The sequence below is a fragment of the Pristis pectinata genome, chromosome 26, assembly GCF_009764475.1.
Source record: "Pristis pectinata isolate sPriPec2 chromosome 26, sPriPec2.1.pri, whole genome shotgun sequence".
Classification (NCBI taxonomy): Eukaryota; Metazoa; Chordata; class Chondrichthyes; order Rhinopristiformes; family Pristidae; genus Pristis; species Pristis pectinata.
The window spans coordinates 4,282,496-4,310,340 of NC_067430.1; the positions used below are offsets into that span (position 1 = coordinate 4,282,496).

Consider the following 27,845-nt stretch of genomic DNA (forward strand, 5'->3'; position numbering starts at 1 on the left):
AAATGAGAAAAAGTGATGTTTGAAGTTTTATTTTTCCACGAACAATTATTGTTGTCTTTAGTATTAAAAGTGTGCAGTCAGATTTATACACCAAATTATTTGAATAAATATGAAACACTACACTGTGGCACAATATAAATCCAGAATTTGATTAGGTATCTGATAAAACAATGGCCAGAAGTTGCAAGAACATTTTCAGATGGAATGCAAAATCAAGCGACTCCAACAAAACATTCACTCCACAATAGATAACATTTGGATGTCCAACCCTTCCTACGCCAAATTAAGGCTATGGTGATTGAGGTTGTTCTAGTGTTAGTGAAAATGATACACTTGGTGTATAGTTAATTGTAATTCATGATTTTCTGATTTTGTTATAAAGGAGCAAAGACAACTTTCCCTGTAGCTTTGACCTCGTTGGAGATATCAAGTCAACATTCACATATGAGTAATGGGACTGAGGCTTTGTTCCTACCTCACGTAAAATGAACAAGCCAGATAAAAGGAGCCATTCAAATTGTGAATATAATACAACAATTAGTTGCACATTTCAAAAGTGTTATATTGCTAATACAAGCCAGTGAAATAGCAGTGAGCAAACACCACAAAATCCCTTGAAGAGATCACACCCCAATGGTGCAGGTTCTCTATGTAGCAACTACTTGCACAACAACAGCATGCTGCAAGCCCATTGGAGCCAACACAGAACTGAAAATAGAAGAACATCTCAGAATGAACATTTCACATGAATTAAGAGGAACAGTTCATCTGGGACTGTAATAAAACAGATTAGATTTTGGAGAGTGTTCTTCGGTGCTGAAATGTTAACCTGACTTCTTTTTCAATCAACATGCATGTTCTTTTCAGAACTCTAAACATTTTCGTTTGCAGGGCTCCTCCCACAGCATGATTTCCCCATGCCACCCCAAGACCCTGAAAAAAAATTAATAGCTGTCCCTTTTTGTTAAATTTTGAGACCTATGGTGAAGAACTAATTTACCAAGTGGGTGGGGGGAAGAGGAAAATTTGAGGGCATCAAAAACTACAGCAGTGAATAATAAGCAAGTCAGTGTCTTGCATTAAGTACCAAACAAATAAACCCCGATCAAAGATTTGTGAACAGTATTTGGTGATTTTATCATGCCTTTTCTACTCAAGTCTTGTAAATGAAGTCAATTTCTTCAGAAATGGTCCACTAGGGTAACTTTACAATTTTTAGTATCACTGAAAACATCTGCTGGCCCAGGGATGTTGAGGTACACTCTGTTACTGATTAGAGAATGTGCATTGCACACAATAGTTCAAACTTTACATAGGTTCTTTTCAGGTAATTGTGTTTATGGTGATGGAAGTGCATTTGGGCACAGACATCAGTCCTGCTTCTGTACTTCAGACATCAGTATCCTGTATCCTGAGATAAGGTGTAGTTGGATGCAAAGAAGTTCCTTTGAGATTGACCCTAGTGCATTCCAGGTCTCATTTACTCTGGCATTTTTGATCTTTCATATCAACCGTGTGGTTTCCAAACAACTATCTCAACAGGACATGAGAGCTTGTGTCCATTAGCAAAAAGTCATCAGCAACCAAGTCGAGACCGGCACAATTGTAGTTTTACAGAATTACAGACAACTAAAATCAAACTTAGTAGAGTCTAGAAATATTAAATGCTACAAAGAAACCTCAATGTTGAATTCTACTTTAGAAAAAAAAAGCCAGTGCTCACCACCATTTCTTGAAATTGAAGCTACGGCCATTGTATCCCGTTCAGATAAACAATTTCCTCAATGAGAAAAGGTCTTACAATAACCAGATTTTTGGAGCAACCCTGAAAGTACTCAAATAATTGAGGTAATTTTTTTTTTTAAAGAACTGTAAGACAACTACGTAATTGAAAGGTTTTTTTTTGAAGGAATAGGGAATTGATAAGGGAAACTTGGTTGATGTGCAGCATGAACTTCCAAAAATTGACCAATAAAGTGCCACATAACAGGCTAGTTATCACAATGAAATAAAAGGGGCTGATACAGTGTGGATAGAAGATTGACTAAGACAGTAAATAATACTGGGGAAACCTTTTTTGGACTTGGGGGACATGTCATTGGGTTCACCATGCTTTTCTTAATATATACTAATGACTGCAGATTTCAAGGAGAGATATATAGACAGGCTAGTGAAGTGGCTGGATAAGTAGCAGATGAAGTGGCTGGGTGGTTAATTTTGTTCACATTTCAGAAGAGTGATTCCTTCATCCATCCGTGGTATCCCTTCTGAAATGATAGTGCAAGGTGCACAAGACTGTCAGAGTAAGTACAACTCTCCAGTTGGGTACCACAAGAAATATCAGTGAAATACCAAGTAGTCACTTCCTTGGAACACTGGAAATTGTTGTATCAATTGGGCTACCTTTCTGTATACCCCTTTAGAAGTTTAATGTAAAATAATTTGGCTCTGGAAGACCTGAATCAAACATCAACATTTGATTGTGCAAGTGTAAACAGAATCAAATGCATGGATTTCCAAGTAGAAACATTAGCTTGATTTAAAATATTAGACAGGCTGACAGGGACTGAGTAGAGAAAATCCTCCCTTTTTATTGTATTAACTTCTGAAATATTCAAGCATTTCCTCTGTGATAGGTTAATTTTCCATAAAATAGAAACCAGATTAAAGATACTTATTTTAAACGAAGGTCTTAATAAATTAAAATCCTGTTCATTTCAGAGGTTGCCACACCTAGATTTTGGGGATCACATTCCAGTTTTCATTAAATGGGCTGATAACAAGCACATAATATTCTGCTTCCAATGAATTAGCAGAATTATAAATAACCCTTGGTACTTGGGCTAAATCAATTGGTTTTTTTTTGGAGAGGTAGAAAAATTCCTTTTTTTTCCTAAAAAAAGAAAGCTTATTGCCTATTACAAATAGTCTAATGAAAAATAGATCTCCAGCTGAATGGAGATCAAGGAAAGTTGGTACTTCCATAAACCATTACATAGAAAAGCATCAGTTCCACTTGAAGTAATGGAGATTGTACTTAATGAGACCCAACCCATTTCTTCTAAACTTAGAGAAGTCGCAGGGTGCTGCTCAGCTGGGAGAACAGTTTTTCAAACCACCTTGGAGACTAGCCTTAAGTTGCTGACCCCAGGGCATTCAATGAAGTTGTGGTAGGATGCTCCCTTTTTACTGGGGTCAAAGTGGTCAAGCACAGGGGAGGAGCCCAAACCAGCAGGCCTCCTTTAAATGATATTGTGGGATAATAATGTCTGAACATCTTTCTCCCACTTTAAACTGATTAAAGCAGCTCTGCTAACACAGCAGCTGTTAAAAGAACATTAAATAAACAACCACTATGAATGGGCAATAATTAATAAAATTTCCCTCGTGACTTTCCCTCCAACAAGGGAGTGCAATTAATAGTCCAAGATTTTAGAAGTTTAAGAAACTTTGCCCTATAAACCAATAAATTAAACTATAAGGTGTACCAAGCCATCCCAATCAAATGCTGGAATTCACTTGTCCCTTCTGAAAAGTTTCAAGTTGACTGCAATGTTACTGTATCAGGCCAAGAGAATTATTTAGAGCTGTTATCAATTATCTGCATTTCACCACCATCTCTCCTCCCCCCTTAATATTTTCCATCAAGTTCAATTAATCCAGGGAATTTGTTCTTCATGTGACTCAATGAAATATTACACATGCTTCCACATGTTGGTTAAACTCTACCCATCCCACTTCACCATACAAAATTATGGGTTTTACTGGAATGGAAAAGGAGAGCTTCATCACAAAGGCTTGCAGTTGAAGAGTGTGCCAATAAAGCATTACATGCATGAAAAAATAGAGATGAAAGCCACTCTGAATTTAGCTTACTCACAATGATTTAAATGCATTCAAGGCCAGGGGGCAGGGTGGGGGGAGACAGAGAGACAAAACGGAGCAAGAGCTCAAGGTGAAGGGAGGAGAAAATGGACATTCTGGAGAAAGAGGAAACAAGACACAATCCATTCCATAATTAGCCAAATGCCTTGAGTTGCTAATTCAGTACAACTGTTGTGAATCTTACTAGAGACGGCATCATATTTTAAAGAATAAGCATGCTGTTAAGACAAAATTGAGCAGGATTTTCATTCTTTTGATTCATGGTTCCCAAGCACTTAATGCTAAAAGTTTTCACACAATTCCAAGTTCTAGACATTAGATGGTTGCATTTTTATTTAGTTTTTTTGTTAAAATTTTAACCCTTTCCAGTCCAGAACCATCACAGATTAAGGTCTCAGCAACCCACTGTCATGTGAAATGTGTACAAATCCAGGTTACTGATTAGTCAGTTGACTACACAAGGTTCAGGAAGTACACTTGACCAACTCCATAAGAAATCACCTAATGTTCTGGCAGAAATCACAAGGCAGGTGGGTCTTTTCTTGAAAAGTTTCTGAAATTCAGTCTTCTATTAAGCGCTGCTATTTCCTAGCCTTCTGAGCAGTAGAATCAGTTTTCCTCTCTGAAGACAGGAAAGGGTTAACATGCTGGATGGCAGATAACAGCTCCAGTATAGATTGATGATAGAACTTTTAAACACTTTCCAGTATTGATGGTAGTTAACAGCGAGAATTGGAGTTACTTTTATGCATCACTAAGAGCCTGCAAGATGAACAGAAACATTTTATTCTGGTGCAAGAATTCACTTCTAAAAAAATTCCAAAAATCAGAAAAATTGTAGTTACAGACTACAATCTTAGAAACTTTGGAAAATTGCTGGAAATTGAATACAAGTTCACCTATCAGAAAATGTGTGCCAGTTGGGAACAGCTGACCTTTTATGGCATCTCCATTTTGACTGAAAAACTAATGGAATTACACAATGCAAACAATTTCTAAAATAGGAAAGAAACTTGTTTAAAAAAAAAGAAATTGATTTAGTTGTTCCATACAGGGACATTATTTGCATTTATATATTGAAATGTCAAACCATTCTACTGATGAATGGCAGGAACTGTTGTGGTACAACACAACAATATTCTGAAAACATCAAGCTAAACAGCTGAGCAGGAAATCTCTGCTTTGTAAATATTGGCATGGGATCTTCAAACTTAACCTGAACAAGGAGCAATGTCTCAAAGGGAGTTTTTGAGTTGGAAAGGTCAAAGTCACAACCTGGAATACAAAACTTGCATTGCAAAAGTAAGAGAATGACCAAGGAGCACAATTCACATTGATAAGGGTTATTGCAGCTTTGTCAATGAAATGACAAAAAGAACTAGAAGGGAGGTGGGGGGTAGAAATACAAAGTGTTTGCTATTCCTTGTTGGGAAAAGAACTAAGCAAAACCATTCCAGACTTCAAACTTGTTAGAATTATCCGGTAGGATTACCTTTCTGGCAAACTCTGGCAGAACAAATGCAGCCCGATGCATTTCTGCATTGTAGTATTTCAGATGCATCCTATTCACTTCCTCAGCTGACAGTTGCCGCACTGGCTCCCGAAAATTTGTCTCCTATGAAATAATCCAAATGAATTAGTTTCTGCTATAACAAAAGCCCGAAGATTCTATAAAGTACTTGTACTTTTATTTTAATGATATGCACACAAGTTATTTTTAACATTGGGAGATGCAGGTGTAAAAACCTTCACCACTGAAACCAGCAGCACAGCCTATCTGACCTTTGTCAAATCACTTCAAAGCAAGATTCTCAGTGTTGAATTCACACATTTACATTTAGTCAGCAATACACAATTTCATATGACCCCCATGATATTTATGGATCTGCCTAGGCTAACAATGTTAAATTGTAGGCACAATTAAATGCCAATGTACATTAAAATTCTCAGTGACGGTCTAAGTACTTTGAGGTGGCTGTGGCACTTTCATAAGTGCCTCAATCTATTTTTTTAAAATCTCATGACAAGAAATATTAGCAACAGCTCACATGTATTACAGCATTTCCTGGAAAACCAATAGAGAAATCAGCATCTTCAGTCCAAGACACTGGCCTTTCTCTGGTCACATCAATGAATGTAACAAATGCCAAAGCACATGATCTTAAACACAGCTCACTCACAGGCAGCAGACAGTGCAATCTAGAAATTTGTCAGAACAAACTGAAGAACACTTGACTCACAGGATTTTTACTGCACAACATGAAGCCGATCTGCCCACTGGGGTACGTAGGTATTGTGCTGTATGCATATTCAACCACCGGAAACAAGGACTTGCAGAACCTCTGCATCTCTTTTATGAGCTCAAGGTGCAGCCACTGACATTCACCTACAAAAGTTAGAGCCAGATCAAGACCCAGAAAATTCCAGGTTTCTCTTTACAACAAGTGTTGTCAACCTGCAATATTTTTCTCTCCATTTATCCTTCACCTACACATAGGCCAGTGCTATCTGGCCATTGTTTAATTGAGAAAACATTAGATTAAGTGCAGAAAACCAACATTTTGAGTCACTGAGCAAAAAGGAATCTTGCTTGAACCTTCTGAATATCTGGACCAGGGCATGAACTGGATGATCAAAATTAGCTTCATTTCTAAAGCAAACATTAAAAGGTATAAGTATTACAGCAAAGCTTGAATTATTTTTTCCACCATTTATGTTTATGGGATCATCACTGAAGACATTAAAGTGCTGGGAAGAGAGAATGCAAAAGAACAAATGTGGAAGTGACACAGGTGTTCTTGAAAAGTTGATATTTATTCAGACTAGAGGTTTAGCTTTTGTCCTTCATGAGGGACAACTGTAGAAAGATAAAACAGCTGAATACCCTTAATTATTAAACAGACAGGAAATTCAATTTGGGCTGTTGGAGAGGTTAACTAACATAAAGAAGATATCCTTAGTATAGTGCTTTAGCATTAATTCTCCACAAGGACATTATTACATACAACTTATTTATGCAGTAACTGTCAGAGAACCTACTATCTTAATACTATATTGATTTAGTCATACAACTTCCAATAAGATTAAATTCCTTTGGCTTCTTGGTGACAGAGCTCGAACTACCAAGTGGGGAAATGAAAATTAACATAGGAACAGCTTCAAACCCTCCAGAAAAACATTTAAAGTTCATGTTTTATTCAGGAAAAGATGATTAAGTTTATTTAGAAGACAAGATTTAAGTTATTCATTTTATTTCAAGTTGGAAAGTAGAAAAATAAAATTCAGGCCAGTACCAGGAAACCATAAAGTACAAGTTTTGTAGGCAAAAAATACAAACTGCTAACCTTGTGCACCAAGGATCCCACCTTCACGCAGTGCATTTTTCATCAGTCGATAGTAAGATTCCTGAAACAGACTCTCAGCAGGACCTTGGAGTCAGAGGAGCAAGAAGTAAAATAGCAAGAGCAGCAAGGAGTAAAGGAGGAAGGGGAACAAAGAAGATGTGCATCGTTTAAAAAGCTCATCCACTACAAACATATTTCATATTGACTTTTCACAGTTGACTTTTACTGCTTTTTGCCTTTTTCAACTACCTAGCAATTTGGTAACTATATCTAGTAGCAAATTGACAGGCTCTGGGTGAAGAAATGGAAAATGAGTTTCTCACTAGGATAACTGAATTATGGGAGCTCTGACAAGTACTTCTCCAAGTACTAAACCGAGCTGCTTATTCTTCTGATTACAATATAGACCATCAGCAACAAATCAGTAACCACCTAGCCTTCAGCGCTTTCACATAATGCAAAGCTTGAGCCAGTTAATAGTCACTGAAGAAATTTAGGCTTAATTTAGAAAAACAATGCCTCACTAAAGCCAGGCCATTTTGGCGAGCCTGATGAAGTACACAGCTGCACTTGAATAAAGCTGCTTCTGTATAATGCACATTGAAATATTTGCATATTAATAGAAGGGTTGCTTTTTATGCCTAAAGGGCTAGAAGCAGGCATTTTGAAATAATGTGTTAATGTTCTGAAGATGTTGATGAATTTGAACCAGACAGTTTAATCCTGCCAACGATCAAATACATAAAGTGCCGTCTTCCACCCATCATTGCGTGGATCAGCCTGCAGCACTAATTCCTTACAAGCAGTTTGCAAGATGGGCACAAATGACCATGGTGATCTGACTCAGCGCAGCCACTACGTGACAGTAACAGCATTTTGTGAATGTTGAGCTTTCTCTAAAATCCTACTACTATGTTGATCAACTGAAGGATAATGTTCCGACAGAGTTAAATTAATTTTATTTCCTGCATTCTGAATCCAGCTTTTCCAAATAATTTTCTGTCCAAAGACCAGAGAACTGCAATTTGACCTTTCAATCAATAAGTTAAACAGGTTCAGTTAAGAACACGAGAGATTGTCAAATATCAGGAAGATGCCATTCTCAAAATATTAATTTACTCTTTAAACAAAAAGCCCAAGACTGAAGAACATTTCCACTTCTGCCTGGTCACCCAAGGAAAGCTGGAGGAATCCAGCAGCCAGTCACCTTCACTCATTGCCAACTGGACTCATCAGTATTCGTACCTACTGGATCTGAGGAATCAGTGATAATTACATCAAATGCATCCTGGTTCTCCTTCATGAACTCAAAGCCATCACCGACATGGAGTTTCAACTTTGGGCTCGAGAAACCCACCGCCATACCAGGTAGGTATTGTTTGGAAACCTTTATCACATCCTAAAAATTTAAGAACAAAATGTACATGAGGCAAGTGCACCACAGTGTCACATGTTCACTTAACAAATGGTAAGCCTCTCACCACAGTGTTACAAATGGAAAACAGGGCAGGGCAAGGAAAGGAAACAGGTGGGTCAGTCACTGGTGTTCAGCTTTGGGAGCAGAGACTGGGATGATAATTTCAACAATAAAGATCCTATGCAAAAAGTGACTGAGGTCAAAGTCACTTTAAATCTGGGAACATTTAAAGTCAGTAACAATGTTTGAAATGCAAATAGTTCACTTCCTCTCTCTAAAATTTAACTTTGATTAACTCAAAATTAAACAGAATTAAATGTAGGAATGGTAGGAATTAAATGGTAGGAATTAAATGTTCATATTAGAAAATTAATTGTCATAAATGCTAGCAGTGTAAAATGGATCACTTCCATGTAGCTTAATTGATCATTGATGGATATAGATTCAGTGCAGAATTAGTTCTGTCATATCAGTTTGTAAAACCATTTCTGTATTATACGCAAATTTTGTCCTGATTTGCTCCACAGTTTATTTGATAAAAATGACCCAGATGGTAACAGTATCAGAGATGTAGATTTGTTCAAAGTACAAGCCACATAAGACTGAGGAAAACAATTCTGTAGTCAGTTAATCCAGCATCTTCGTTATTCACTCCACACAAATTACAAAAACATAGCAGGAAAATAGAAGGTTAAAAAAATTTTAAAAACTAGATGCTGAAATTCTAAAATAAAAACAGAAAATGCTGGAAAAACTCAGGTCTTCCAGCTAAAATGACCTGGAAGGTTAACTCTGTTTCCCTTCCCACAGATGCAACTGGACCTGCTGAGTATTTCCTATTTTTATATAAGAGAAAATAAACGACCTGTTGTGCATTTTATAATATTTGAACAGTTTCTTTATTACATCACAATCATGATCCTAAATATGTCAATTCATGCTAAACATCCTCTCTTCCTGCCACGGAGGCACGACATATAGAATTAGAATCATATAGCACAGAAGGCAGCCATTCAGCATATCAAACCTATGCCAGTTTTTCACTCAATTTCTAGTTCATTTAAATGGACAACAGTGAAACAATTTTATTACTGGCATAATTTCTTTTTGAAAATCACAATCACTTCTGCTTTCATGACCCTCAGGCAGTGAATTTCAGTTAACAATTAATTTTCCTCTGGTCTTCCTTAGCTCTTTTGCTAAGCACTTTTTAATCTGCCTCCCCTACTTCACAATCCTTCTGCCAACGTAAGTGGTTTCTACTAATTTTAACAAGATCATTCTTAATTTTAAATATTTATCAAATCTCCTTTCAACCTTCCCTGCCACAAGAACAATTCCAGCTTCTCCAATTCACTTGTGGACCAACTCGAGGATCATTTGAGAAAGTCTTTTCTAAAGCTTCTCCAAGGCCTTTTCCTTCCTGAAACACAACATCCAAGACGGAACAATACTCTAGCTGTAGTCTTACCAGCTGTTTAAGAGCATTCATCATGACTTCTTGCTTTTGTACTTGATGCATGTTTACAAGATTCAGAAATCTATCCACTATAATTAACAGTTCTTTATTATTTTTTCATTACAACAAGCTAGTCACACATTGATTGGGATTAACCAATGTGAGTAAATTCAGTGTGATGTTAAAGCAAATTATAAATTTGCATAAGCATCCAGTGAAGCTCCTCAATATTTTGCAGTGAAATAGGTAGTTTTTACATTTGACAAAGCTGACATTCTGATTTAATTGGAATCAGATGTAATTTGTGAATTTGTATTGCTATATTCCCATATCTTCTTACAACATAGGAGGCCATTTGGCTTTCCAAGCAATCCTATTCATCCAATTTCCCCGCAAATTTCTCTGTTCTGGCACATATACCCATTAATGACCCTTGATTTGCCCACCATCCACCCAACACAAAGAATAATTGACAATAGAAAATTGACCTAGCAACCAGATTTTGGGGAACAAAAATAAAAAACTGCAGATACTGGAAACGTGAAATAAAAACAGAAAAGGCTGGAAACATTCAGGTCAGGCAGCAATGCAAGAAAGTTCTTTGGGAATGTTACCGCTGTGAACTCTGCTCCACATTCAAAAATCAAATCAGTAAAAGATTTTATCTCCAGAGTACCATAAGACAAAATCAATGCAAGTTGGGTAATTTCATCTTATTTTCCCTCACCTGTACAAACATTATGCCCTTCATGTTAAGATAGATAGATGTTTTCACATGCTGAAACCAAAATCAGGAACAGAAAATGATTCATTCCCAATACGTCCAGCAGGGAACTCAGAGGAAGTTACTTTACTCAGTGGTAAAAATGTACAGTTCACTACAACAGAGTAGCTGATACAAATAGCATGATGCACTAATGGCAAAGCTAAATAAACACACAAGGGAGTAGGGATTAGAATGATATGTTAACAGGATTACGAAGCAGCATGGTGGAGGCATATATAGGGGCATAAACACTGGCATGGATCAATTAATCAGAAATGGTTTCATCATAGCTTGCACTGATGTCTCTCCATCCCAATGGAGTCAAAATCGTTAAGGAGCTTACATTTATACTACTTTATGATTCGATCCCACTGCAAAAACACCGAAAATTTTACTTGTTACAAAGTCCATGAATTTTTAGGCACATTAATTCATGGCTTGCTGAGCAGAATCATCTACCCCAGTCTAATTATCTGTATACTTATCATGATGCCCTTGCACATTTCAAAATAATTAGTATTTTAATTTACTCGTGTTCTAATCTTTACAGAATTTTTGAACATTTAAAGTTACAAATTTCTGTACGTTAAATAATTAAAAAATGCTTCCTAGTTTCTTGCTTGTGGGTATTTCTTAAATGGATCTGCTGTTTAGCCTACTTGATGACATCAGCCGCTGGCCACCAGAGATCCTTTTGAACAGCTGTCTGCCAGATAATAGAATTCTGGAAACTCTAGGCACAAAAATCACTGGACCTTTGTGGGGAATGGAAGTCACTTTGTAAGTGAATGCAAATTCTGGGCCAGTGTGCTATTCCCAGGTCTCATTAAAGATAATTCAAAATTTAATCAACATGGAGGGATGTGTTCCCATTACCTCATCGATTTCACACTGTGCTACAGACTCCACGGTGGAATGCTTCACAACTTCTCGCAATACTCCACCATCACCACCACCAATTATAAGCACCTAAAATATAACGAATGACAACCAAACAATACATTAACAAGAAATTACATTTACATGTAAGAATATGTACTCAAGGCAACTTCAGCGAGTTATGGATATAGCCTGCCTGAAAAAAAAGCTGCATTTGTACATGCAACACTTTGGCGAAGTGATGCCCTGATGAAGCAATCCCCACTCTAAGACTAGAGTGCATAATCTGTATTCCATGCTCAGTGAAATACTTGGGAATTTCTTCACACAATTAATTCACTCCTCAAGTTTTTCGAAAAGATTCTAATGGAACTATTCAAAGTTCTCCTAGTTTCCCAATCCAAATTCATCCCTTAATCATTACAGTTTGGTCATCTGACAATGTTATTTGTGATCTCTTGCTAAGAAACTGGCTTCAGTGCTTCCAAGTGATAATAGTAACTACACTTTAAAAGTACTGCATTGGATACATAACATTTTACAGGTCATAAAATATTCTATAAATGTGCAAGTTCATGGTTATGCAGGGGCCTGGTGATCCAGACACAGTGAAATATGGAGAAAATGAGCTATTTCTAATGTTCATATATCAGGATCTACTCTTCTTAACAAGTCTAATTATATTATCATGCATTCCTGCAGGCAGCCATCCTGAGAGCACATCGATTGTAGAATTAAGGCTATGTTGGAAAGAACTCTGGCACAGAGTGCAACTTTCAAAGTTTTCTTTTAAGTTAACTCTGCATCATTCTAAAGATGAATCAGTGTTTAGAAAATCTGACAAAATTGAAGAAAGCTTTAATAAATGTAAATACTACATTTCACTAAGTTACACCAAACTTGCACATAATTATAAAACTACAACATAGCCAAATTATACATCTGCATTCTTTTTCTAAATTCAGATGCAAATCTACATTTAAATGAAAAAATGCTAGAAATTGTTCACACAATATATAGGATAACTGTGTCAAAATATACAATACATACTTGGATGAGAGGGAAAACAGCAAGTCTGGCACTAATTGGAAAGCAATGGTCAGGGAAGGAACACAATAACAAATCTTTTAGGCTGACGTGGAAAGGGGGTGCTGATATTCACTGAAGTTTAAACCAAAGTTATGCTGAAAGAAAATATAGCTGTACCATGTAGAGAGTCAAGAGCAGAGAATGCCATTTAAAACAGCACGAGTTGTGGCAGCTTAGTGTTGCAGTCTGTTAGGCTTTGGTGTTGGAGCTGTGTGGGAGTGAAGAGCTGCACTGTCCAACAGAGGAAATACAGCTGCAGCTAAGAGCAGGAAAAGTGATTGCTCTTTTTTGTAAGCTGAGAAATATTTAAAATATTTAATATATCAAATCAATAGTTCCACTAGGAAGCTACAGTGTTGCACATTATTGGTGGATGAACTCAGGGCATGGATATCTATGTTGGACTGGTATATTGTAGCCATTACAGAAACATGGTTAAGGGAGGGACAGGACTGGCAGCTAAATATTCCAGGGTACAGGTGCTATAGGCAGGATAGAGCTCGAGGAAAGAGAGGAGGGGGTGTTGCTTTTCCTGATTAAGCAGAACATCACGGCAGTAGTCAGAGATGAAATTACTGAGGGATCGTCCAGTGAGGCTTTATGGGTGGAGCTGAGAAATAAGAAGGGGATGTTGTGATTGTACTAAAGGCTCCTTAATAGTCGATGGGAATTAGTGGAACAAACATGCAGGGAGATTGCAGAAAGTTGCAAGAATAATAGGGTTGTCATAGTAGGGGATTTTAACTATCCTAATTTAGACTGGCACTGCCATAGTGCTAAGGGCTTAGATGGGGTGGAATTTGTTAAGTGTGTTCAGGAAAGTTCCCTCAAGTAATATATGTATATATATTATATACATGTAAGGCCCTACTAGGGAGAGGGCAAAGCTTGACCTACCCTTGGGAAATGGGGCAGGACAAGTGACAGAGGTGGGGGGGGTGGGGAGCATTTGGGACCAGTGACCATAGTCCTATTAGTTTAAAATTAGTTATGGAAAGGGACAGATCTGGTCCACAAGTTAAAATTCTAAATTGGGGCATGGCAAATTTTGACAGTATTAAAAAGGAACTTGCAAAAGTTGATCGGATTAGGTTGTTTGCAGCAGGCATAGGGACGTCTGGCAAATGGGGACAGTTTAAAAGTGAGATATCAACAGCTCAAGGTCTGCATGTTCCTGTTAGAGTGAAGGGCAAGGCTGGCAGGAGTAGGGAACCCTGGATGATAAGGGATATTGAGGCTCTGGTCAGGAAAAAGGAGGCAGAGTGGGTCAGGTATAGGCTGCTGGGATCAAGTGAATTCTTGGAGGAGTATAGGGGGTGCAGAGTATTCTTAAGAAAACCAGAAGGGCAAAAAGGGGACACAAGATTCTTTGGCAGAGAATTAAGGAGAACCCAAAGAGATTTTATAGATACATTAATGGGAAAAGAGTAACTCGGGAGAGAATAGGGCCCCTCAAAGACCAAAGTGGATATCTTTGCATGGAGCTGCAGAAGATGGGCAAGGTATTCAATGAATATTTCTCGTCTGTTTTTACCATGGAGAAAGACATGAAGACTTCAGAACTTGAGATAGTTAATGGGGATGTCTTGGGGATAGTCCACATTACAGCAGAAGAGGTGTTGGATGTCTTAAAACATACGAAGGTAAATAAATCTCCAGAGCCCAATCAGGTATATCCAAGAACACTGTAGGGAGCGAGAGAAGAAATTGTGGGAGCCCTGTCTGAGATATTTGCTTCAATGTTAGTAACAGGTGAAGTGCCAGAAGACTGGAGAGTAGTTAATGTTGTGCCTTTATTTAAGAAGGGCTGCAAAGAGAAACCTCGAAACTATAGAACAGTAAGCCTAACATCTGTAGAAGTGAAGTTACTGGAGAGGATTCTGAGACACAAGATATACATGCATTTGGAAAGATGGGTTGATAGTCAGCATGGCTTTGTTCGTGGGAGATCATGTCTCTTGAATTTGATTGAGTTTTTAAGGAAGTAACCAAGAAGGTCAATGAGGGTGGGGCAGTAAACATAGTCTATATGGGCTTCAGCAAAGCTTTTGATAGGTTCCACATGGTAGGCTGCTATGGAAAGTTAGATCGCATGGAAACCCAGACAGAGCTAGATAATTGGATACACAATTGGCTTGATGGTAGGAAGCAGAGGGTGATGGTGGAAGGTTGTTTTTCAGACTGGATCCCATGACTAGTGATGTGCCTCAGGGGTCGGTGCTGGGCTCCCTGCTATTTGTCATCTATATCAACAACTTGGGTGAGAACGTACAAAGCATGGTCATCAACTCTGCAGATGACACTAAAATAGGTGGTGTCATTGACAGTGAAGCTGGTTATCAGGAATTATAGAGGGATCTTGATCAGTTGGGTAAGTGGGCCAAGGAATGGCATATGGAGTTTAATTCAGATAAGTACAAGATCTTGCATTTTGGGAAGACAAATCAGGGTAGGGCTTTCACAGTGAACGATAGGGCCTTGGGGAGTGTTGTAGAACAGAGGAACCTAGGTGGTTCCCTGAAAGTGCCTTCACAGGTAGACAGGGTGGCAAAGGCAGCTTCTGGCACACTGGCCTTCATCAGTCGGGGCACTAAGTATAGAAGTTGGGATGTTATGTTGCAGTTGTACTAGACGTTGGTGAGGCTGCATTTGGAAGATCATGTTCAGTTTTGGTCACCCTGCTATAGGGAAAATGCCATTAAGCTGGAAAGAGTGCAAAGATTTATAAGGATGTTGCCGGGACTCAAGGGACTGAGTTATGGAGAGAGGTTGAGTAGGTTGGGACTTTATTCATTGGAGCGTTGGAAAATGAGAGGTGAACTTACAGAAGTGTATAAAATCATGAGGGGCATAGATAGGGTGAATGTGCAGTCTTTTTTCCGGGGTTGGGGAATCAAGAACTAGGGAATATTGGTTTAGGATGAGGGGAAGATTTAATAGGAACCTGAGGGGCAACTTTCTCACCCAGAGAAAAGGTCAGTACATTGAATGAGCTGTCAGCAGTGGTTGAGGCAGGTACATTAACAATATTTTAAAGGCACTTAGACAGGTACATGGATAGGAGAGGTTTAGAGGGATATGGGCCAAACGCATGGCGCCAGAGGTGTGGTGACACTTGCGGGCTGCCCCCAGAACACACTACACAAAAGATGCATTTCACTGTGTGTTTCGATGTACATGTGACTAATAAAGATGTCTTATCTAAATGGGACTATCTTAGATGGGAATCTTGATCAGTATGGACCAGTGAGCTGAAGGGCCTGTTCCCATGCTCTATGGCTATCTGCAGGCAAAAGTGTATTTCACATATTGTATAAAATACATGCTACATGGGGGAGTCAGCAAATCAAATGCAACAACTTTCATTAATTTAGCACATTCACTGTGTGTAAACAGTCAGTTATTTACTGTATATGTGTTATTAAAATAAGCCCCTATACACAGAAATCCTGCATCAAAAGCAGTTTGAAATAAATTGGGCAATTGAAAGGATTCAATGAAGCTAGAAAATAGGATCATTACGGACACAAATGGAAGACAATGCACCAAAAAAAATCATTTGATGTTTTGGAATACAGAAACAATTAAATGCATAGAGAAATGTCAGCTGGTTTAGTGAATCTTGCCCACCCTTGGAACATCTAGTGAACATTTAATGGTATGGATTCACTTGTTTTAAACAATAAAATCACACAAATAACAAGCAAAATCAATACCTTGGGTTAGTCTGTTTCAATTTCAAATTTCATTTGGCCTCTCGCAACTACGCAGCCAATCAGTAAGATCACAGCTGATCTTTTACCTCAGTATCACTTTAAGAATCCCATATCCCTTGATTCTCTTAATATACAAAAATCTATTATTCTCCATCTTAAATCACTCAACGACTGAGCGTCCACAGCCCCTCGAGTATAGAATTTCAAAGAATTACTGACCTTGAGATGAAGAAATTTCTCCTCACCTCCATTGTGAATGAACAACCTTTACTTTGACACCCCTGAAGGGGAATTACCTCTGCGTTATTTCCATCAAGTTTTGTAATAATTTTGTGTATCTCAATGCAATCACCTTTGATTCTTCTAAATTCTGATATTTATAGACCCCATATGACAATGTTCCATGTGTGGCCTCGTGGTCTCAACAGGGCCTTGTATAATGCCAGTATCCTTTGTCCTCTAATTTTGCTTAATCACCTCCTAGGTGCATTTTATGAAATGCCTTCTGAAAGTCCTGATATCCAACATCTACTGGTTTCCCTTTATTCTGCTTGGTACAACCTCAAAATCTAGCAAAGCTGACCACAATTACCCTTTCAAGAACTGACACTGACTCCATCCTGTTCTACACACCCGTACCCATGCCCTGCCGTGTGCCCTGTTACCTTTTCCTTAATAACAGATTCTACCTTTTTCCGACCTGAGATGTTAGGTTAATTGATCCACAGTTCCCCATTTTGTTTTTCATTATTTCTTAATTAGTAGATTTACACTCACTACCTTCCAACCTGTGGAAACAGTTCTAGAAACAAGGGAATTGTGAGAAGATGACAACCGATTTGTCTAAAAGCCACTTCTTTCAAAACCTTGATGCAGGCCGTCAGATCCGAGGGATGCATTGCTCTCCTGTTCCTCCAATACCTTATTTTAAAATCATTGCTAATTTCAGGTGACTTTTTCATTGCCAAAGCCTTTTGAAAAGTAAAATACTTTTTAATTTTACCTTTTTTGGATTAGGATGGCTGCACAGAGTCAAATTTGCGATCATTTCTTGGTATGCAAACTCATCCCTTTCAGTGCACTGTATCACACCATCCAGCACCAAGACATTACCATAGGTTTTGCTGCACAGGGAAAAAAGCAATAATTTAATCTTTAATTTTAAGTGTGCACCTTAGACTTTAATCTAAAAGTATGCAATAATGTTGTAGTTAGGCTTTCTTAAAGACATTTGATTTTCATTACAATAAGACTATTGAACGGTTCCCTTATACAATGAGATGGACTATGACCTCACGATCTACCTTGTTGTGACCTTGCACCTTATTGCACTGCACTTTCTCTGTAGCTGTGACACTTTACTCTGTACTATTACTGTTTTTACCTGTACTACATCAATGCACTTTGTACTAACTCAATGTAACTGCACTGTGCAATGAATTGACCTGTACAATCGGTTTGTAAGACAAGCTTTTCACTGTACCTCGGTACAAGTGACAATAATAAACCAATACCAATAGGTAGTTTACCAAGTAAAGGTCATACCTCTGCAATTGTCTACTGGCTATAATCACGAGCTATACACCAAATATGTACATGTCTGCTGCATTGCAGTCAGGACAACAGATGTTTGGACACTGTATTCCCAGACTATAGATAAGAATTGGCTAGGATTCCCATTGGACATCAACGTGACAGTTTGGATATAAAGGATACACAACTAGGCATAGTTCCACAGGCTTCAGAAACCAGAAGACGATCCACTTCAATGCAAGTCACAAAGTTGATAAATGGATTGTATCGTTCCTGGAATTTACCAATGGCTTAATTTTGTGACATACAATAGTATGACACTTCTGCTCCAACAGCAAAAAAAAAACCTCGTTACAGGACTATTTTCCTGGAAAAGACTTTGCTTCCAGGTCAATTCCAAATTAACCAATTTTAGCTAGAGCAGGAAAAAAAGTGCTAGAATTTATCTTAATGTTTCTAGAGTGGGCTTGGTGGGGGAAAGCAAGTGCACAATGGTAATGCTCGGAAGTACAACCGCCAAGTTCAGTTATGGTATCCTTAAGGGAGAATAACATTGAAATGACAGATTTTTGTACCATGGTGTGTATTTAGAACACAACAACCCAAAATTCAGAAGTAAACCAGCATTGTTATAATGGCAGAAGATTTAAATAAACACATTTTAATAATAGTACAGAGCAAAATATTTCATAATACTGTGGATTTCTACAACACTTCCTTGTATCAGATATTGCACTAGATTCTATTTTTTCTCAACACCTGACCTTTAAGTTAACTGCCGCACCCAATTCATTTTCCAGAGTGAACATCCCCTTCGTCAAGCTTAGTTACTATTTTAAACACCATAAATCATGACTTTAATCAATACTAAATGTTAAATACGTAACACAGCCAATTTTTAAATATCTACCCATCATGCCAAATTAGATCATTTCACACTAATCAAAATCTCAATTTAATTTGTACATTGTTGTAAACTCTGACAAGTTGGCTCCAGCAGCTCTGGAAAGAGAGAGAGAGGGAGACGTCTATAACTATGAATAGTGACATCCACCTTGGCTACAATGCATACAAAAGAACATTTTGATTATACCTGAACCTAGGCAAAACAAAAATCAAAGCTGTCTGACACTGTCAAGTCACCCCCCGCCCCCCCCCCCACATTTTAAATCAAAAAAAGTCAGAGTAATAGAGAGATACAGAGTCAACCAAATGGCCTTATTTCCATCAAGTCCACACCAAACAAGCACGCATTTTCATATTAATCCTACCCTAACCTATTTTATTTTCCCTATATTCTCACCAAAAGATGGAGAAAATTCCAAAGGATAAAAAAACTTACCTTTTTGGTCTCCTATCAAATTTAATCTAAACCCCTCCTTAATTTAATGAAGCTGCAAACAATACTACCGAATTTGAACTGGAAACTTATTTAAATGCTACATTTAACTATACCTATTAATGCATTTGACCTCACTGCAAAGATATTCAGTTAGAATTGCCATGGCTATCCCCTGCTCAAAAACCCAACCCTTGATACCACATCTTTGCAAAATGCATCCCAGCTACAATGTCCTTTCCCCCTCTTAAATCTGTTACAGCCTCCAAATTGCAAGCAAATCTTACTGAGAACTTAGTCTGAATTCCCTCAATACAACAATGGCTCAGTCACTAAAGGCATCCTATGCAACAGCAATAAAGGCAATCTATCTTTTACCACTTAACCTATTTGCTGCCTTTGAGGTGACCAAGGTTGAACAACTCCAGTCTTCCAGCTCAATGGGATCAGAAACAAAACAGAAAATGCCGTAAGTCAGCCAGTCAAGCAGCATCTATAGAAAGAGAAACCAGTTAACATTTTGGGTAAAAACTGAGGAAGGGTTGCTGACCCGAAACATTAACTGGTTTCTTCTTCCACAGATGCTGCCTGACTGGCTGAGTTCTTCCAGCATTATTTGTTTTTGCTTCAGATTCCAGCATCTACAATTTTATTTGTTTTCTGTTAGGTAGACCAGACTCACTGTTACAGTCTTTCCTATCCAGTCCACCAGAGAATCACCAGCAATATCCTCTTCCTGCACCATTATGTCTAGTGGCTCTAAGGATCGCTCTTTGGCTTGTTTCTCATTTACATACTGCGCCTCAGTAATATCTAAAAACATTGCCCATGTTTTCACATGGATGTCAACTATCCTCTGCTTTGTCACCAACTCTCTTGATCCCCACCACCCACCCCAACTTTCCATGTTGCCCTTGAAGCACTAGTTACTCTCAGGTGCCTATGTCAGGCAGCCATGTCACCAGTATGCTCAACACTCCCAAAAGAGATGATTCCAAGCTATGTTTTCAGAGGAGGTTACTTGAGATTTTCAACACAGACATTAAACCAAGATCCTGTCTGCTTTCTCAAGTTAAAAGACCTCACAAGCACCACTGCAAATAGCATGGGAGTAGTTCCTGCTGTCATTGTCATTTAATCATCACTCAATCTTAGCAAAACAGATTGCAGTAAAACTCCAGTAACCTGTTAACCAATTATTTGGAAATCCCGATGGTTTGGCATCCAGCTCACCTGTATATCAGTCCCATACATACCCCTCCCTCAACTCTTTTCTCAGTACGTTGATGACTTCATAGCTGCTGCTTTCTGCACAAAGAACTTGAAAGTTTCATTACTTTTGCCAATTTCCACCCAGCTCCTATTTTCACAGGGTCCACCTCCTATGGGAGCGGAGGGCTTCTGGTGCATGTTACCCAATCACTTGGGAGTTACTGTTCCAAAAGTGCCGTGTTCGATGTAGACACAGGGGAGCTGAAAGCAGGTCCTAATGAGTCTGATGTTCACTCGAGCACTCCTCCAGGCCATTTGCTCGACTGAACAAGTCATCAAAATCCTCAGAAAGAAAGTGAACAACAATGCTTTTCTGTGTAAAATTCCCATGCAATAGCACTTGAGGGAAGGGGGTTTGATGTAACAGTGAGATGTGACTATTTTGCTTGGAATGTGGTTGGCATTTATTACCCAATCGTTACCTACGCTGAGAAGATGGTAGTTCTGAGTTGCCTCCTGGAATCACCAGTCACATCCTGACACAACCCCGTGACTTCTTGGCCTCTGATAGGACACCAACAGTCCCTCCACGGAGTGAGACTGTGGCCATTGTTTCCAAAGGGAACATTGGCAAACTGTTGGGATCTTCTCGCCTTCCACCAGCTTCAAGCTCGTCTGTTCCTCACACTCCACGTGAGCTACACAGTGGTACAACAGTTGGTGCTGCAGCCTCACAGTTCCTGGGATCCCAAGTTCGATCCTGACCTCGGGCGCTGTATGTGTGGAGTTTACATGTTCTCCCTGTGACCCTGTGGGATCCCCCTGGGGTGCTCCGGTTTCCTCCCACATCCCAACGACGTGTGGGTTGGTGGGTTAATTGGCTGCTATAAATTACCCCCGGTGTGTGAGTGAAGGGGAGAATCTGTGGGGGAGGAGGTTGATGGGAAGGTGAGAGAGAATAAAATGGGATTAACAAAGGATTAGAGTAAATGGGTGGTCAATGGTCAGCACGGACTAGGTGGGCTGAAGGGCCTCTTTCCATGGTGTATCTCTCTATGACTCTCGGACTCAACCAGGGGCAATTGATGGTCATATGGGAACAAATAGGTTACTAAGAAATAAGTAGGGGAAAGGGACTGTTGGGGATGTCTGAGAGCCAGCATAGATTTGATGGGCCAAATGACCTCCAGTATTGTACAGAAATATTAATTATAGTTGTGGGCATGCTATGATGGCGCTGGAAGCGCGGCGACACTTGCGGGCTGCCCCCAGAACACTTCATGCAAAAGATGCATTTCACTGTGTGCTTCGATGTACATGTGACTAATAAAGATATCTTACATTTCTTTCCATTCCCGATCTGTATCTGTCTCAGGGGACAGGTTTATGACATACTCTCAAAGGTATCTCGACTATACTTCCACCCACCCAGTCACTTGCAAGAACAATAATCTATTTTACTAGTTTCTCCTTTACCATCATATTTGCTCTAATGATAAGACTTTCCACACGTGTCTCTGGGATGTCAACAACAGCTTCTTCCCCACTACCATCAGTTTTTGAGCTGACCTCAGAAACCCTAACTCTACCTCGGATTATATTTCCCTTAACTTGTACTATTGTCGTTATGTCTGTTTTAGTTTATTTTGTGGTACATGTATAATTTATGTTAACTTAAGTTTTCATGTGCACATATACCCTGGGTATGTATGCCCACGACAGTAAACGTGAAATCTTCCTGTTTCTTGAACTGGGGTTTCCCTCTGCCATAGTTGAGAGCCTTTTCCCACATCTCGGCACTCCTCCTCATCCCTGAGGGGGCAAGGATAGAGCTCCACTGTCCTCACTTACCAGCCGACCAGCCTCTGCGTTAAACAGACCATTCTTCACCATTTACACCACCAGACATGTCCAGTCCCTCCTCCACTTTCAGCATTCTGAAGGGTCCATCCTCTTTGTGACTCCTTCATCTCCATCAGCCTCTTCTTATTGCACTTTCCCATGCAACCACAGGAGATGCAACACTTGTTCTTCTACCTCTTTCTGTCCCACCATTAAGGGACCAAACAGCTGAAGCAACAATTCATTTTCACTTCTTCCAATCTATTTTGCATGCACTGGAGTCCCCTGGGGAGAAACCAAACACAGACTGAGAGCAACACACAAAATGCTGGAGGACCTCAACAGGTCAGGCAGCATCTACGGAGAGAAATAAACAGTTGACGTTTCGGGCTGAGACCCTTCATCAGGACTGGAAAGGAAGAGGGCAGAAGCCAGAATGAGGAGGTTGGGGGAGGGGGAGGAGCCCAGACTGGCAGGTGACAGATGAGGAAGCCTGGACTCACCTATCACCTGCCAGCCTGGGCTCCTCCCCCTCTCCCTTATTCTGGCTTCTGCCCTCTTCCTTTCCTGTCCTGATGAAGGGTCTCGACCTGAAATGTCGACTGTTTATTTCCCTCCATAGATGCTGCCTGACCTGCTGAGTTGCTCCAGCATTTTGTGTGTTGCTCCAAAATCTCATGACCTCAGACTGAATGAGTGCTTTGTGGAGCATCTGCATTCAGTCCATAGGGGCAACTTGAGCTTCTCATTGCCCATCATTTTGTCTCCATCCTATTCTCAATCTGACCTGTCTGTGGCTTCCTACATCTAGAACAAGGGCCAAATGCAGGCTTGAGGAACAGCTCCCTATCTTCCATCTAGATACATTGAAGCCTTTTGGATTCTATTAAATTCAAGTAATATGTTCTCTTCGTTTGTGTCAGGACTGGCAAATTCCACAGCAGGTCATTCATCTGCAACTTTCACCATTTTTCCCCTTTCCATTAGCACTGCTTGACCAACTTTGGCATCCATAAGTCTTGGCATTACAAAGCTTTTGCATTCTTTTGTTTAGATTTTATCTCTAACTGCCCACATTTCACAGATTTTGTTTATGCTCCATCTCCAACAGCCCTTGTTCATCAAACAGGTTATGTCATCCACAGCTCATCCCCACAGCAACCATGACCTCGCCCTATCAGGGATATCTCCTGCCCTATCCATCCCTCTCACATCTCCCTGCGACTTGAAACTAACTTGATTTCTGTCTTTCACCATTCTCTCTATTCTGAGTACTCAGGGACCCCAAAACATTCACATGCTACCTGACCTACTGAGTGTTTCTAGCATTTTCTGCCTTGATTTCAGATTTCCAGCACTTGTATTTTTCTTGAATGGCTAATGACCTTCTTCACAGCTGTAAATGTTTCTGCCCCCCTCACCCCAAAATACACCTTTCTCTTTTCTCTGCCCCACCCAAAAGACGTATAACCAAGAAGGTGAGGTGTTGTTCCTGCTCCTCTAAGCCTGTTCCTGTAATAGTTCCATGTGTCAATTGTCTCCTCAGCCTTTCCCCAAATCAACAGAACATACAATTTGTTGCGGGAAAGCAGAGAGACCCCATAGGACTGCACCGAATAACTGCCAGCAAAATCTATTTTTTTTTAAAATGCACTGTGAATACTGCTTGAATTTCATTGCTTGAATTGGCAAATGAACAGTCATGTGAATATTCCTGTTGATTCAGCTGTTATCTGCCACAGTGAACAAATTAGCATGCCACGTATAGAAAGAACAGAGCTGGAAAGAAAAAAAACTAAGCACCCATCACACAACTAATACCACAGAAATCAAACATTAATAAATACATGCATTATCCAAGTTGCACTCATTGGCACAAAAGTTGAAGAGGTCTGCACCTTAAAGGCATCCTCATTCTGGAGGAACTTTCATTGTTTGCCCATCCTTATTTAGTCTGTTCAGGATAGTCAGTCAATGTGAAGGATATATAACAGGATGTACACTTGAATTAAAAATTCTAATTTTTGGAGACAATGAAGGTGTCCAGTGAAGTCTGGGACCTTTCTCAAAAGTGTCTTTCTATCGAGTTCCGAACTTCTTGCATACACACAAGATACTGATATATAAATTTAAGTGAGTTAACTACTAGACACCCAACTACTAGACTCAGCTTCATATCGATTGGTCTGGAGAATAAACAGGCCACAGTGACCAAAAACTTGAAAGTAGTTTGAAAGTTTGATCAGAAGAATAGATTATAAACAGGGAAAACAAAGGCTCTGTCGCTAATGTAGCTTTAAACAAGGATAGTATGAAGAGGACAAAACTGAAGGATGGCACACATGGTTTAATGAAGCTTTAATTTAAGATGCGTTCAAGTTGTGGAAGACACACACCACCCCTACTCCCTGGCTTACGGCACAACTAATCACAAAAGAAAAAACAAATGCAAAACCACACTAGAAAGCTAATACTTGTCATTTGCATTGTATCACACCTGAGGAGTTCATTCACATCAACAGCACTAAACAATGGTAAACCACTGATCAGTCAACTTATAACATTTTGGTGAAAAACTTTTGGGTTAAATCCATTTCAATGCCTACCCCTAGTCAAAATGATCTCCCCAAAAGGGTTCTCCAGCTCAGAGGTAACTTCCATAATACAGTGGAAATTGCTTGACTTTCCAGTCTAAAAAGAGCGATTTCCTATTTACTGCATTGTTCAACATGGGCTTTATCACAACAATGTTTCCTGCAGCAATTGCCACATAACATATGGTCACACAGTTAATGGAACTGTTGCCTCACAGCACCAGTGGCTTGGGTTCGATGCTGTCCTAGGGTGCTTCGTGCTGTCTGTGTTGCGTTTGCACAGTCTCCCTGTGACTGAGAGAGTCATTGTGGGCTGTTTATTCTCCAGACCAATCAATATGAAGCTGAAAGATTCATGAGTCTGGTAGTTCACTCACTTTAATGTATATATCAGTATCTTGTGTGTATGCAAGAAGTTCGGAACAAGATAGAAATACACTTTTGAGAAAGGTCTCAGACTTCACTGGACACCTTCATTGTCTCCAAAAATTAGAATTTTTAATTCAAGTGTACATCCTGTTACAGTCTCACGTATCCTAAAGATTTATGGGTTGATAGGTTAATTGCTCACTGTAAACTGCCACTGTAGGTGTGTGGTAGAATCTGGGGGAAGTTGATGAAAACCGGGGGGGGGGGGGAAGAGAATGAAAAAAGCGGGCATTAATGTAGGATTGGTGTAAATAGGCAGTTGGTGGTTGTCGTGGACGCAGTGGGCTGAAGAGCACATTTCTATGCTGTATGATTCTATAGTGTGTGCATGGTCATTTTCTTTCAAACAAGGTTATGATCAATGCCACTCAAACTAGTCAATCATTTCATTCAGTTACCCTAAGTTGACTACTTTTGATTAAATGTACAATACCTGATAACCTGAATGGGTATGGAGTGATGACAAAACAAATGCAATAAACTTGAAGGATCTCATTTCAGCACTGACTTAAGTGGGCTGGAATATGACAGGTAAAATTTGGACAGTATAATGTGGAAAAAAATTCACAATTCTGAAATGTTTCCTGGACTTTAAAATCTGGGTGTATGTGTACAAGTTTTTGAAAAGTAGAATGACAAACCAAGACCAACCACCAAAAGGTTCCTGGCTTAAATGAGGACAATGGCATGGCAGCAATGCTAAACACTTATACAATATTAGTCAGACCTCAGCTGGAGTAATACAGGAAATTCTGCACACCAAACTTACAGAAGAATGTCAAAACTTTAAAGACAGTGCAGAGATTTAGTAGTATAGATTAGGCATGAAATAGTACCATTGCATGGACTGTAGAAAAACTGGGGTTGTCCTTAAACACGATTAAGGAGCGATTTGTTAAACGTATTCATAATAATGAAGGGTTACAACAGAATAAGTAGAAGCAATTTCTAATTGCACAAGAGAATGCCAATACAAGTAGAAAAAGAACAAGAGGCAGTATGAGGAAACTTTAATACATAAAACCACTATCCTTCGAGATGGTAAAAAGAGATGCAATAACTTCTAAAAGGAGCTAACTATACACTTAAAGGTCAAATTTGCTGGACTACAGAGAAAAAGTGGGGAAATGGAATCAATAGGATGGGAGAGCCTATTTGGGCACAATGTATTAGATAATAACTTCCTCAGATATACGTACACAAACTAAATTGGTAGTAAAACATATTTTGTTTGCATTCTAACAAATTAATGGCAGAATGAAAGCCCATAGCTGAATTGCAAGTGACTTCAGAATCTGGTTGCCTAGAAATCACTTTCTACATCATGCAATGAATTGAAGAGTCAAAACTTGACCTAGCAAAATCAAAGCCAGCAGTAAGACAGAGCCAGTGATGGTTAGTGGGTGCACTACTGTTCTACTTTTCATTAAACACAACCTTGTTACTCATGCCCTAACTGGTCTCAAATCCCATTCACCAGTCCCTTCAGTATTTGCTGGCTTCATTGGTGCACAATTGAGCAAAGCCTTGATGTCAACATTCTCACGTTTGTTTTCAGAGGCAACCATCCATCCCTCTCCCTAACTTTATCCAGCCCATTGACACTTGGTGATATCAGCACTCCTCCAAGTTAATAAAGCCTCCGTTTTAAAATTGCCCATCCTGTTCTGTAACCTTTGACATCCTTTTAACCCCCCCCCCCAGTGATACCTTCATTCCTCTGATTCCAACCTCTTGATCAAACCAATGCAACCACTGGCCACTGTGCTTCCAAGCCCTAAACTCTGGAACTAAGCCCCCTCCCCCCACCCAAAAAAATACCTTCTTCCCACCTTTAAGTTGCGTTACTTAAACCCAACTTCTTTGGCCAAGCTTTTACTCATCTGCCCCACATAGGGGCTCAGTGCCAAATTTTACATGATAGCCCACCTTAGGCCGTCCATGGCGCCACCAGAATGCAGATGGGACTGAATGCTCTGATGACATGAGTTAAGCTGGGAGTCTCCCCTACACTGGTGGCCGGGTGTCAGTCTGGACCCCGGCCTGGGCTGCACTGACCTATTAAGATTTAGTCCCCTGTTGTTCCCCCTTCTGTTAAAAAGGCACATAGCGGCTTCTGGAAGAAAATGGTAAGAAATGCCCGACCTTTTGAAGACAACCACGTCCTGGAAGGGGGATTTCTGGTGGTAGAGGATCTCTTCCACCTCCAGGGACATGGCTTGGCCCGGCCACAGTGTGGAGGTCTCGGTGAACCAGCCGCTTTTTATGATGTCCATTGCCGGGCGCCGGTGTCCTCGGGGCCCGCCTGCCCTCGCTCGGTGTCCTCGGGGCCCTGCCTTCC

General features: G+C 39.6%; 1 protein-coding gene across 1 annotated transcript; it reads right to left on the minus strand.

Moving 5' to 3' along the window:
* srm (spermidine synthase) lies at nt 1-27,845 on the minus strand. The gene is made up of 8 exons (XM_052039263.1): nt 27,650-27,845; nt 17,559-17,679; nt 11,748-11,840; nt 8,475-8,628; nt 7,230-7,313; nt 6,126-6,271; nt 5,378-5,500; nt 1-4,647 (listed from the first exon to the last, which is right to left on the minus strand). Exons 1-8 carry the CDS (start codon nt 27,778-27,780, stop codon nt 4,630-4,632), a joined length of 870 nt encoding a protein of 289 aa, XP_051895223.1. The 5' UTR covers nt 27,781-27,845; the 3' UTR covers nt 1-4,629.